We start from the raw sequence: 14,329 nt of genomic DNA, 5'->3' as shown, positions 1-14,329 counted from the left end.
AGTATGTAGTACTTGTTTCCAGGCTCCTCTGAGAGGCACAGTAACAAAAAAGAAAGTTGTGGATGTGGACCTCACAGGTTGCCCTTTCTGGCTGAACCAGTAGTTGTTTTGCACTAAGACCTGGCTTTCAGCTAACAGGTACAGAGTTTAGCATCTAGTTGGGGCAGTGCAAGGGTGAGCACTGCTGGGTGAACTAAAAATAGTTCACAGGACCCAAACAAAATACTGACTACTCCTTTAAAGTGTTTAGCACTTGATCTAAGTTCCAGGACCAATATTACAGCAGAAACCAGGAGGCATTCATAGCCTATGAATACTTGTGCAAAATAAGCATTATCAGAAGATGAAAATTTTAGTATCTGATCATTTTGGAAAGTTTTACTTCTGGGGCTGTGTGGCTAAAGATCTGTAGGAGTGTGCATGCTATTACGCTGTTGCTGGTATCATGACACCTTTCAAGGCGGTCTGTCTTTTAAGGCAGAAGAATTCACTGAAATTTCAAAAACGTGATGTTATAGAGAGACCATATTTCAGCCTTAGTGCTATTCCAGAATATATCAGTTGGACAAAACCATGTCCTATGGAAAATGGCATCTCCTAAAAGCAAAACCGATCTGGATTAGTTTTCCAGGACCTTCCAATAAAATACTGAATAGTTGCACATAGCTTATTACCCTTCTTTGCTGTAAAGCAAAGTGTGGGTAATAGGATATCCTCCATTTGAAGCAGGTTTCCACCAACAAGTAAATGTTTCCTTTTCTGGAGAACGGCATTTTATTATTGTAGGTTTTTCAGGAGGTGACTGTCCTGTTAAAACATAAAGAAATGAACTGGTTAGTATGATTAATGCGTTATGTCAGCTCTGAATGTACAAAGCAATATCAAGCAGAGCACAGCAAAATACTTTTTTTTCTACAAGGAAAAGAAAAACTTTTGCTTCATATTAGCATTGGAAAGGAAGAATGGTTCAGTGGTTAGGGCAGCAGCCTAACCACTGAATTCAGAATCCTTTCTGGATTCAGAATCCTTTCTCACTGCAGCTGTGCTGAGAAGTTATGTTTTGGTTCCCTGGATTTAGCTCTTCCCTGCCCTGTCTGATAAGGGCTGTTCAGTTACTGTTATAGCATGTTCTACAAATGATTTAAAATACACTCTGCTATCCAATCTGTTTTCAACATAAACCATTTTTTCTTTAAAAATTGTGTTTTAAGGTGCTTCTGATTGTTTAAAAAATATGCTGTCATTTGTTTGGGCTTTTACAGGAAAAAAAGAAAGAAAGTGTTTGCCCCTTTGTTTATGTCCTTTCCAGTAATTTCCTTTTGAAGTACCTATGTGGAGCTGACTTCAAAGATAGAAACAAAAAAGCAGCTCTCATATTTCCTTGTAAAGTGACATTATGCTCAGTACTCAGCCTGACTGCTGCCAAGCAATTTATAATTATTTGGATTCCTGATAATGTTTTTAAATAATCAAGCAAAGCACTTTGAGTAGGGCAGAGGAAAATGTTTAGATTTTGAATAGGATGCCAGTCAAAAGGTGGGATTGAAACTTTTGCAGTTATGTGTTTGTGGCAAAATATGGTCCTATTACATCAATAATACATATCTTCCACTATGTAGAGTAAGGACATTGATTTTCCAAATTTCTAATTGCCTAAGCTCTAAATTCCCAGATCTGAAAATGGGACATTTAAAAAGTATTTTTTATTAACAGTACTTCAGCAATCTCCATGTCAAATAATGAATAATACAGTCAGTGACAGAAGATTTGGCCAAAGTGTCTGACAAGACAGGATGTCATGCATATTTAATGTGTCCACTCAAACCCACAAAACACAGATAGTTATTTCCATGTGATAGTACCTGCAAATGTTATGCTCTATTAGACACAGCAGTGCTTTCATTTCAGTTACTAATGAACAAATGAATGATTCCTACACAAGTACCATTACCTGGTATCTACAGTGGCAGATTAAATCAACATGATTTTTGTAATAAAGGGAAAGGAGCAATAGATTATTTAGGCACACTTGTATCAGAAGTGACTTCCTAGTAAATCCTAGCTTGTTTGTCATAGCCAGTTCGAGCAGAGGATCCTGAGTGGATCAACAAGACTAAAATGTGGTTACACATGAGGTATGCGTAAGATGCACTAAGATGTTCCCCCAGCACTGTGAAGTATCTGTGTGAGGAGCCAGGTTTTCAGGGCTGCCATTTATGCACCTTTCATAGCACTGAACAAGCCAGAATTTAAAAACAATTAACAGAACAGCAATCATCCACTCACCTTTGGGGATCTGAATGCGTCTTTCAGAGCTCCACTCACTCCATTTTCCAAGGTCTAACATGCAACGGACCTGAACAACATACTTCACCCCAGGTTGTACCCTAATCACTTTGTACTGTGTCTGCACTCCCACAGATATTGTCTGGAAAAGAAAATGGACAGGAAAAACAATAAATAATTCATCCATTTTAATAAATAAGCCATAAAGGAGCTTGTGTCACTGACTTCAGAAAGGCAAGGGTTTCAGTTGGGTATTCAGATGTAGATTTTAAAGAAGCAAAGGTAGTGACTTAACAGAAAATCTCACTTCAGTGACACTGAGATTCTGACACTCGAGAACATATTTACTTGTAGACTTCCTGTAAGTTAGTACTCCATCAGATCCACAGTGCAAGAAACACTATAGGTAGTCCAACTCACAGACAAGCCCTTCTCAGCAGCCAGTTAAGTGCCTTCCTCAGGCCCTGTGACAGTCTTCAGAAGTCTTTCAAAACACAGAGCTTTCTCTATCATTAAGGCATCAACTATTTAGGTAGTAGCACTGAGTCCACTTGACTATGATCTTAAGAATGGTTATTTCATCCTGGCATCTGACCTGTGGAGTACTGTGGCCCACTAGCAAGACAGTAACAGCTGGGAACATCAGTGGAAACAGTTTGTGTGAGTAGGACACCCCAAACTTTCTGCTCCCACCCTGATCATGTTTGAGAGGAAGATGATGGTGATGCTCAGAACAATTAAATAGTACTTAGGGAATAACTGAGAGACTTAAAAAACAAAAAGGATCAGCCTGAAAAGCAGTGTTTGAGGAAGCATGAAAGTTTTAAGGGAGAGGAAATTGGAATCTTTATCGGTGGTTGAAGTTCAGCTTCATGTGATCAGAAGATGCTCAGCTAGCATCTGCCTGAACCAGCCAGAGCATCTCCCTCTCTGATGCTGTGAGTAGCTGCACCCTAGACAGCACAGGCTGCAGCAGGCAGGAACCCACACCTATGGGCTCTTTCTCACTGGTGTGTGTCTCGGTAGAAGGTATGTGGGCTCACGTTAAGTTAAAGCATCCGCGTCCCCTCCAGAAGCAGTTGTACCTAGAGGAATTCGTACTCGCAGGAGGTGGGGTGTGCTTGTAACCTACCCTGGGAGAGGGGAATTTCTGCATTTAGCATACTTCTAGGACTAGTTACAGAAGTGTGTTTATAAATTTGTAGGTGTCTATTAATGCCTTCAAGTGGCTGGTATTGTGATTAGTCTCTTCTATTGCTAATACTGACCTTGACTGCAGAGTTAAATGATTGCTTGTTAATTACATCTTAATGAATCAATAAACTGCTTTGATCCTGATTTGGTTTAAACCATATGAACTGAGCAGTCTCTTACTTTGATGCTTGGGAGCAGACACATTGCTGAAAGTTACAATTATATATTGTATTGGTGGACTACAGAGGCTTTTGTACTATATGACTTTAGGAAAATTGTGCAAATCCTGTGTCTACAAACTACTACAGTATTTTTTTTTCTTGAGTCAGATTTGGTTACAATAATTTTTCTATCCCTACAGAAACTATTTTTTTTAATAATACCAGTGAAATTCAGACAAGACAACTCACCAAAACAGCATTTACACAACAAATATATTTTCCCATTACCTCCCACTCTTCCATTCCTTCAGTTTTTAGCCGTAGCTCATAGTGATACACATGTGAATTAGATCTGAGATCAGCTGTTGGAGGTGGAGACCATTTTGCCCAAAGGTTTGTTATGCTGGCAGATGTTTTTGTTTCTAGAGTGAGGTTCACAGGGGCATCTGGCTGAACTGTATAAATGAAAAGTTTGCCATTAATGATTTAATTTTCTCTCAGGAAAAAAGGCACCTCCTTTACAGCTTTGTATTTAATCACATTAATTCCAGATCATTCAGCACTTCTTAAGATAACAGTACAATAGCTTTTTTTCCCTTTCTCTCTAATAATGTTTAAGTGGCTACTGATTTACCACAGTATCAGCAAGTCTCAGACCCTGAATTCGCCAGGCTAAGGAAATAAAAATTGTCATTTCATCAGGTTACTCTTGCAATATTAAAATACCAGATTTTTCATAGCTAAAAAGACTGACTACATTTATCATTACAATGTGTAGATTATGTGTATGCAGAAAGCAGAACAGAGTGGGAATATGAAATACTACAAAAAGCTGGCAAAGCGCCTAAGCAGTTATTTTTACCCTCCCAAGACTGCACCTAGCAGCCAGAAAGATATTTACATCTGGAAAAAACCCTGGAGCAAATTTTCAAGCCATAATTAAAATGACAATAAAATAAGTAGTTACTTAACTCGTAAGTAGAACGCAGTTTTCAAATAAATTAAAAATGCTTATTTCCAATCATCTGTATATAAACTGTTCTCCACAGCAAGTTTCACATGATGAGGAAAGAAATCTCTCACCACTACTTGCTCGGGGATTAAAAGCCACATACATCTCCAATTAGTTTGTTTTTAATTTCACTCTTCTCTTTACCTATGGAAGCCACATCCACATACTGAGGATCTGAGCTGTTACTTCCAATCTCATTTGTTGCCGTTACAGTGATATTGTATCTTGTCCAGGCATTAGTGTGGTTTTTATCAAAGTAGCAGGAATTGGGACCTGATGTTTCATAGTCTGGACATTCATAGATGTTTTCTTCACTGAAATAAAATCATTTAAAAAGTTAGACGTTTAGGAAATTAAGCAAAGCAGATAATATTCTTGTAATGGCCTATGTTCAGCAAAGAAATTTGAAATGTTTAAACTTTAATATGATCCCACCTCTGGGAAACATTTTGGCAAGTGTCAAATGCTATTACCATGTTTCATTGCTATTTTTACTGCAGTTGTTCAGGATGAGGAATATGTCAACAAAAGAATGGAGAGAGAAATTTCCAGAGACAGCACAAGACAATCTAAAAAAATGCTTAAAAGAAAGTTAAAAGGCAAATTAAACACATTCATTTTGACTAAAGAAGAAAAGCTGCTAAATACCTTCTTCACGTACTTCCCCTGGAAAGTAACCTTAATGGGATCTATGGCAGACAAGTGTTTTATTATTTTGCTTTTCTGCAAGATGTTAATTTATCTGCTTTTTAACATGATCATCATCACAACTGTCTCAATAAAAAATATCTAATTAATTCATGACCGCTTACGTATTACTTTTATATGGGTCTTTGGCTCTTTTAGGAGAGGGATTGTTTCGTGCTCAATTAAAGCTGAAATGGGTGATGTACTCGGAGCCTATCCCAGGTGGGAAGAAATGTGTGAAACCACAGCACCAGCTGAGATGTTTCAAGGATGCACATTGTTATGCCCAGTAGACCACTAATAACAATGTCTCTTAGTTTCCAGGCAGTTTTGTCCCGGTTCACAAAGAGAAGATGGGAATAAGGGGACTGTACCTGAAAGGCAATGAGCTAAGAAAGGCAACTGTGGCCCACACATGGTGTGCTTGGCAGTGCCTGGTGTTCAGTGGATTTAATGAAATAGACAAGGATTCCTGTATATCTCTAAGCAGTACTGTTCTGCACTGTGATAAGCATGACTTAAAATATTCTTTAAAATTTCTGTTTTGATCAAGATTGAAACATCTGGACTTTCCTAAAATTATTGTTGAGTATGATAACTTCATTAAAAGCTGCATCTTCCCTGATCAATACCAAATGATTTGGAATTTACCAAATTCCAAATGATTTTGAATTTATTTAGTTGAAGCAGGGAAGTCTGAGGCTTTACCTTATCTATCCTGAACCTCAAGGGATTTATTCAAAGGTATTGAATCTCTGAGCCTCCCTGCTTACTGGTCCCTATTCAGAGACCTCTTGTTTTCAGGAAGAAAGGGAATAATAAGGAAAATATAAGGAAGCACAGGTTAAGCAGAGCTGCTAAACATATACACATTTTAATCTTAAACAGATGAATGAGTCACAGACTTAACCAGAACATTAACTTCTGAGATACAATAGCTACATCTGAGTTTACTCCCTTTTTGAGAACCACGAGGTTGGCTACAAATCCAGAAGGGGAAGCAAAGACGCTCTGTATCCCCAGATGGGCGTTTGCTGTGCACAGCATTGGACACGCTCTCTGGCAGGACCCTGAGGGCACCACCAGCTCTCACACACTGCCTGGGTCCCAGGTCCCCATGTCAGCCTGCTGCAGCAGGGCTGGTCTCCAGCTCCCCACAGCCTTGTCACTCTCAACTTTCCCCCCAAGCCAGCCCCAACCCATGGGCTAACATCCTGGAGCAGCCTGGCCTCAGCCTGCCCTATCACCAGGGAGGTGTGTGATGCTGAAGGCTGGGCTGCCCCCAAGCCTGACCTGTTCCCAGGGATGGAAGTCTTGCCTTGCTGCCCCAAGGGAGCCCCCACGGCCCCATGGTGCCTTGATGGTCCTCTCCTCAGAGAAGCATGCCATTCTGCTAAAAGCTGTGTGCCTCCTGATTAAGATGGATAAACTACACCTTTCCCAGCATGTCTTTAGACCAGTGGGATTTTAGACCAGATGAGTTTCAGTAGGGACAGGCTGAAGGTTTGGGACCAGTAGTGGTCATGTTTTCTTCCTACAAGGGAAAGCCATTCATCTCATGTAGCCCTTGTTGGCTATCTGAGATTTAACAGGGTTTCATAAAAACACCTTTATAAATTAATGCTATCATTCCCTTGTTCTGTCATAATCATCACCTGATCATTTACAGAAGACATATGCATTGTTACCTGTCCTTGCTGTAGAACAGGGTGTAATTGGTAGGAAGTCCTCCATCTGAGCCAGGCTTCCACCAACAAGAAAAGGTTTCCTTTTCTAGAGAATGACATCTTATTATCTTAGGTTTTCCAGGGTATGATTGACCTAGGGAAGTGCAGAAATCCAGCTAGTTAGAGTTGGACAATGTTTTTTGTTGTTATGATTGAATGACACATTCAGCAAGGAATGCTTTTCTGAGGACAATAAAATGATTTGAAACTACAGACTGAATTTGTCAAGTAAATCTCCCTGGGAAAAGCCTCAAAACTTACTAAAATAGCTACTAAAATTATTTTACTTCTCTTTTTCCAATGAAAATTTAAGTTTAACCTAAACTCAGAAAGTGTACAGTTACCTTCAAATTAAATTTAAAAGCTTGGAAGTAAATGTATGACTTTTTTTTTTTCTTTAAATATAGAAGAATTTTTATCTTCAGGTCACCTTAAAACTAAATTTCAACTTCAACTTTGCAACAGAAGCAAAGATACATTAATTGCACATATTTGGGGTAAATTATAGGCAAGACAAGTAATAAAAAGAAGGAATCAATGGGCTGGATGCAGTATTGTGTCTACTGGCAAACTGAATGTATTCACTAATTATTTGAATATTCCCTGATAATCCCAAAACATTTCTTTCCTGTTAAGACTGCTTGTCATTAACTTCTACCATGAACATAGGCCGTAAATTTACATACATTCTGACATGTAAAACATGTGGCTTTTCAACCTAAGCTTATCTTTACTTCACGAAAGTTCCATACCATTACTTCTAATACTGTTATTATTATATGATGCTAATTCCCAAGCATGGAGTGAGCGTAGGGATGGAGTGAGTGTCTTTCACCATTGCCACCACATAATCATGAAATTAATAGCATAGAAAGAAAAGAGGACTCAGGCCATTTCCAAAATCTCCATACAAAACTTTAGAAGAAAGTAATTTAGATACGTACAGGCTCCAGTGGTGGTCAGGACAGATCAGGTAAAGCCTCAGACTTTTCTAAAGAAACTGTTTTAAAGGAGAAAACAAGCGTTTCAGGAAGTGTTGTGCTTACCCATCAGACCCACTGCAGTCAGAGCAAGTAGCAGAATGATTTGAACTGATGATGTCAGTTTCTGCTTCATGATGCCTGCTTCTCCTCAGGAGGAAATGCCAGATCAAAGGCTCACTGCAAAATACACCATCATGCAGTAGTCAATAACAAGGTGTAATGTGCAATATGTATCACTTCTCTTGATCAAAGTCCTTCTTGAATTGCAGCTAATTGATTCTTGTTTTGCTCAAGAAGGTGCAGCAACACCTATCGTTCCACTTCAGAAGCAGAAAAATTGAATCACAGAGCAGTAATTCTTCCTGAATGGTTAACAGTGCTAGGATTACAATTCTACAGCATTAACAAATCTTGCATATTTATTTGGCATCTTGAGATGCTGTGTGCTTTTCTTAAAGCTCTTCATTTAGATTCATTAGTTTATCCGAGAAATCAGCCTTTTAGAAACAAAAAGTACCCTGTTGATACAATACCCTGTTTTATCCCTGTTGATACAAAGAAGAACTCATCAAATTTGAAACTCTGGAAGCCCCGAAAACAGAAAGCAAACAGAAAATATTCAGAATTTGTGTAGCATTTTATGATTTTGAGACAGTCTCGTGTCTTCTGAATACTGGGGACTGGCAATGCTGAATTCAGGACCACATGAGCTGAAGAATGCTACTCTATTTCTCTGTGTTCCAGTCGTCATTCTTACTGCATTTGATTTTGCAGTTACGTGGAAATGCTAAGATCAGAGAAAAGAAACCAATGAAAAAGTGGTGTAACGGCAGAGTAACAGAGTTTCGGGTGAAAACGCAAGAGGGAATGCAGTTATCCCTCTTTGCTCAATCTGCAAAAACCAGAGGCAGTGTGGCAGGAGTTGGCTGAAATACAGCGAGGTGCAAGTGAGAAGCCACCAGCTGTGAAGACGCAGCCCCTGCGGTGGGTGGGTGGGCTGACACCACTAGATGTCCTCAGAACTCAGGTTACAGCTCACTGCGGCCAGGAGTCGCTGTTGCTGCTAAATCTGATTAGCCTGCAGAAGAGACAGAACGACTTCAAGCAAACCTCCTGGCTGTCCCACCAGTACTCGTCCTGCTCGGAGATGGTGACTGGAGTGGGCTGTTAGGTTCTCGGTAGCCAACCTCACTCTTTAAAGAAGAACAATTTACTGTCTGAATAGGAAACTTGGCTTTCTGTTCCTACCAAGCACATCTGACAGGTATTTGTATGCTTGAAACCCATTCAGTGTAGCACAGCGTGGGAACAAGCTGTCTCTTTGCTGAGGAAAAATGCTTTGTGGTTTATCAGATGACTCAATTTTTATTATGCAATTCATTTTCTGTATCAAGAAACTATAATCTGTCAGCATGTAAATGTTTTTTAAGCACAAAGGCAAACGGAAGTATTGGTTAATTTAACTGAGTCTAAAGCATGTTTACTGTGGGCAGTCTGGAGAACAACAGTTGGCTACATTTCCATACACCACTTCTGAATATGAAAGCACGTTTAACAGATGTTTCCTAGCTACAGCCTGGAAAATTGCATCTGGGTTAGTTTTAAGCTCACTTGCAGCAATCTGTGCATATACAGTCAGTGGAGAGCAAGTCATTTTAATATGAATTCCAGTTTTGTGTAAGCACATGCAGACTTTATGACTACAAACAAATGGCAGGCACAAACAATTTAACTTCAGAAATGAGATGAAAACTTGGTGTAATGTGAAGTGCAGACTACTCAGTGCATGCAAGAGCAAGGCACATTTTTTCTCAAGGGAAGGTGAAATAATGAATTGTAAACAGTAATTATTTCATGTACTTATGAGACCACTTACAATATTTTATTATCTCTAATAGTTGCAGCATTTGCAAAATGCAGCACTTTCAAATATGAGACTCATACTGTGCTTCCCTTTAGAGAACTGGTACCATGATTTAGGTTTTTTTCACTTTAACAGATGTATCTCTTCTGTGTAAAGAATTGACAGACAAGAAACGGATTACAGTGGGTAAAAGAATGAAATTTGTTAATACAATGAAAGAGAAAGCATCATCATGAAAGAGTACTCCTCAAGGAAACCGGGATCATTTTGGAAGCTGAAAAACTAAACCAAATTAGTAGAAATGGGATGAAGTTAATGCATGTAAACCCAAGTGTTTTTCCTTGGGAACATTCGTTTTTTAAAAAAGAGATGATCATGAACTACTTCTGCAATGTGGTTGTGAAAAAGAACAGGACACATACAGGGAAGGATTATGGTTCTGTTACTGCCACAGACTAAACTCTATGAACAGTTCTTGTCACCTCTATTTGGAGAAAAAACCCCAGGTTAACCATTTAGAAAAGATTTAGAATACAGCTGGGTAGATGAGCAGAGGACACAGGGGGTATCTCATGACGGCAATTTAAAGAGTTGGCTTTCTGCTCCATGCAAGGATGGTTGTCTTCTATAAACACAGCAGGAGATTAGCATCAAAAGAGGGAAAATAAGAACGTGTAAACTCTAGCAAATGCTGGAGCAGGAGTAGATGGCCATAATTAGCTCACAAAATTAGAGAAAAGGTGTTACCATCACAGCAGTGAGTTTCTGGAATAGTCTTCCAAACATGATAATCCCATTTAGTTTTCCCAGCTAGTCTGATCTATTATGAAATATACATGACATGGTTGCTTGTGACAGCTGAGAACCGGACTTCGTGATCTAATATATGCTTTACAGGCCTGTGTTTCAGGTTTAATACTTTGAACTATTAACAGTTAGAAAACTGTAGAAGCCTGAGATGGCTGGACATCCTATTTTACATTCAGGATTTAATGCTTTCAAATTATTTTCTACTAAAAAATTATTAGAACCTGTTTATTTGAAGATTAAGCTGAAAAGAATCCTAGAAAAGCTTAATTCTGATACTTGTTTTGCTTTCTGAAGGAATGCGAGCAGCAGCAGAGCAGTGGCCAGAAGGCTCCAGGCATATGAACCATATTCCATTTGTTCCAGTGCCTATGTTTCCATGGTTGCCTTGTATTTGGTATTTGTGGTTGAAATGTTGTTTAGTAGAAAAAATAATATCCACTTTGTTCTAACTACATCAAAAGTGCATCTCCCCTGTTTATGACTCGATGTTTTCATAAAGGGGTAATTATCATTAATGAAGATGCTGTGGGGGAATGCCTCAGTTTTAGGACTCAATGTATTCTTTAATAAGAGGCACAGTGGACAACGATTTGTCAGAATGCCATGCAAAACCAAGGGTTGAGTAACTGATAATTAAAAGATCACAAGCCTCCTTTTTGAGTTTTTATTTAATTTCAACAAAATTATTACATTCTGACATAGCTGAATTTCTTCCTTTTAAGACAGCTGTTAAATAGTATTCAACAGCTGCACATTGCCCCCCAGAAAACAGTGTGCCTTGATGGAAATTGAAATGATTATTGAGGTTTTAGTGTGTACAAAAATGCGCTCTAAATATGCCTGTAAAATAACCCTACTCTACAACTAATAATATTATGAAATTGTAGGTTTGAAAACAGTGCTTCCAATGCTGCTGAATGAAGCTGAAAGTTAAACACCAATACTGAAATCAGGTGCGGAGGACTAGGGTTGAAAGAAAAAATATCCTTGTCCTAATTGAGTTCTAGTTCATACATTCTTTTCTCTTTCTTGGCTGTGCTGATGGACAAGTATCCTGAGATTGACAGAGAAGCCTTTATTCATCAGATGGAAATTTTTTTCTATCTGAAATGTTTTCAGGCTTGCAAGGAGGGGAATAACTGTATAGAACCCACTGGCAATGACATTATGTCCATCACAAGCTTTGCTTGTGCTGCTAGAGAAATCTATAGCCAAACAAGATTCACACCCCTACTAGTTATGATGATAAACAGTGTTCATCTTTCAGGCCTGGGGGAAGGCAGTTTAAGGAGTCTCAAAACACTGCAGTTCATTACTATTTGAAAGGCTGAACTACAGCTGTATGAAACCAACTGCAAATAAAGAACTAAATAAAGCAAGAATGTGATAGGCTATTAGACCATCCAGAATCCTACTGGCCATGTATTCAATTATACTGGGGACATTGCATGAGTCTGTCTTCCCACATCAAGTTCTCAAACGCCAATACTGATATATGTCCATAGCCAAGACTTGGGCGTTGTTATCACTATAGATGTGTTTCTGAGTGACAGTGATGGTTTGCATCATCCTGCAAATTAAAAGCTGTGGATGGGCAGTGCATCCAGAGATCAGCTTTCCTTCTCTGAATGAGCCCTAATTGGAGGTCTCCAATTCTGAATCCCTCAGGCACCCACTACAGCCTTCAGGGAGATATATAGGCTCCTCAGAAGACAGGGAGTTCAGACATGTCTCTGATCTGAATTTCCTTTGACTGATTCCAGGTGGTTACTTTTAGCACACTGCTTTTGTGAGTGCTTTGTGAGGATGCTTAGTTCCTGCTGTTGGCTGTGTAAGGAAAACTAGTCATCCAGTTAATTTCTCTCCTGGGACTTAACTTCGTATTTCTTTTGTTGTATAAACTGGAAGCACCTACAAGTTCTTTTAGGTGAAAAAGCTTTTCACCTGAAAAATCTATATAAGGGTTTCTAATGTATTTCTTCAATTTCTCTCTCAAACAGAATTCCTCCTAACGATCCTTTGTAGTCTTTTCTTTGATTAGCAGTTACACGTGATGATGAATGGAACTTCTCTCGCCCATGGAGATGTGCTCCACAGTCTGAAAGACTTAAGTAATTTCTGAAAAAGAAAAATTGTGAAACTGCAGATTCTTGAAAAGAGTTTAGACACTTATTTCTCCATCAAAGTATTTTTGTAATCACTTAACTCGCAGCAAATTACAGGACTGAGCCTGAAACTCTTCTTATAACTCTAACACCTAAAAGAAAAGCCAAGAAAAAATGAAAGCACCATTCTCCCTACTTTACCGATGGGGAACCAAGACACAGAACACTCAAGTACTTTGCTCAGACTAATACCAGAAATGTAACAAAAGCTAAAAACTGATCCTTTCCTACTATCTTTTTTTTTTCTTTTCTGAATACCATCTCTACTGCCTTGTTTTCCCAGTAAAGTTTAGCTAACAACAGTGTTACCCGATCAGTCTCACGGCTCCTGAATATTCTGTCTTCTTCCCTGGTGGTCTGTATGTTTAGCCATAATTTTAGGCTTCTTATTTTCTACAGCAATCATTTACGGGTAAGAAAATCATAAGCTGTAAAGAATAAAATTTTAGTGTTTGAATTTACATTACAATTTACAATACAGCTTAAAAATTGCACTTGAAATATGATGCAAGTTCATTTCTACCAACTGCCAAGCCCAACTCTGTTATCTTGCTATAGTAATTTTAAATACTGTTTACATACAGCATGGTCATGAAATATCAGTTTCCTACCTGAAGGATTCATGTGTGCGAGGAAGATTTTTGTTCCTCTCTTTTCATGAATGTCAGATCACTTGATAACCTGCAAAGAAAAAATATTCCAGGATTAGTGTACTATTGGAAGTATCCTTACTTTATTCCTAAAACGTGAAGAGCAAAAAAAATAATCCCTTTTTGCGTTAGCTGATTCAGATACCGACACTGTAAGTCAGTACATTTAAACATTGAAAGCAACAGCGAACAACTGTACACTCTTTTTCTTTTATCTGTTTGAATAAAAGCACAAAATTTTTTAGCAATTAAAGATGCAGTTTAGATGTAACCAGTAGACTGTGCTAGGCTACGTGATGAAAAGCTAATAACATCTCCATAAAGGCTGGGACAGCATCAGATAAAACTTGATGGGGTTTGGGGAGGAACCCTGGTGGCTTAATCAGTGAGAATGGGGCACAGGGAATCGGCTACGCCTAAAACTACCCAAGTGCAGTCAGATCATTGTCCTTTGTGTGGAACATACCAGGAGGAGCCAACTGAACAAATCCTGTTTCCTGCCTCTCAGACTGAAGGGGACATAGCACTTGTCAAGGATGCAGGAGGGAAAGAATTTGGGGAGGAAAGGAAGGGAACAAAGTGGACTGGGGAGAAGCAAGCATGGGAAAATAAGGTGAAAAGGGGAATAAAGGGGTCATTTAAGCCTCAGCTGCTGGTTTCTCTGAGATGTGCGCCTGACCACTACAGTTTATGCTTTATTCTCATTAAGTCCTCTTTCTAACTACCTCTTGTCTGGGTGTGCTCCGTTCTGAGCGGGTACATTTGGATGCTAGTGAACTTTCAGATGGAT

The 14,329-nt window shown here is 38.9% G+C and overlaps 1 protein-coding gene across 2 annotated transcripts in view; it reads right to left on the bottom strand.

Moving 5' to 3' along the window:
* The window catches only part of PRLR (prolactin receptor), an 85,022-nt gene that overhangs the window by 7,944 nt on the left and 62,749 nt on the right, over positions 1 to 14,329 (bottom strand). For both annotated transcript variants that reach the window (XM_065661611.1, XM_065661612.1), the window contains exons 2-8: positions 13,501 to 13,570; positions 8,114 to 8,227; positions 7,029 to 7,161; positions 4,798 to 4,967; positions 3,930 to 4,096; positions 2,287 to 2,428; positions 675 to 807 (exon numbers count right to left, since the gene is read on the bottom strand). In XM_065661611.1, coding sequence (XP_065517683.1) covers positions 675 to 807; positions 2,287 to 2,428; positions 3,930 to 4,096; positions 4,798 to 4,967; positions 7,029 to 7,161; positions 8,114 to 8,183 — 815 coding nt within the window. In that variant the 5' untranslated portion in view covers positions 8,184 to 8,227; positions 13,501 to 13,570. The remainder of the gene's footprint in view (positions 1 to 674; positions 808 to 2,286; positions 2,429 to 3,929; positions 4,097 to 4,797; positions 4,968 to 7,028; positions 7,162 to 8,113; positions 8,228 to 13,500; positions 13,571 to 14,329) is intronic.

Source organism: Lathamus discolor, chromosome Z (genome assembly GCF_037157495.1).
Source record: "Lathamus discolor isolate bLatDis1 chromosome Z, bLatDis1.hap1, whole genome shotgun sequence".
Lineage (NCBI taxonomy): Eukaryota > Metazoa > Chordata > Aves > Psittaciformes > Psittacidae > Lathamus > Lathamus discolor.
Note: the sequence above shows the minus strand (reverse complement) of the source record. Positions and strands in the feature narration are given on the sequence as shown.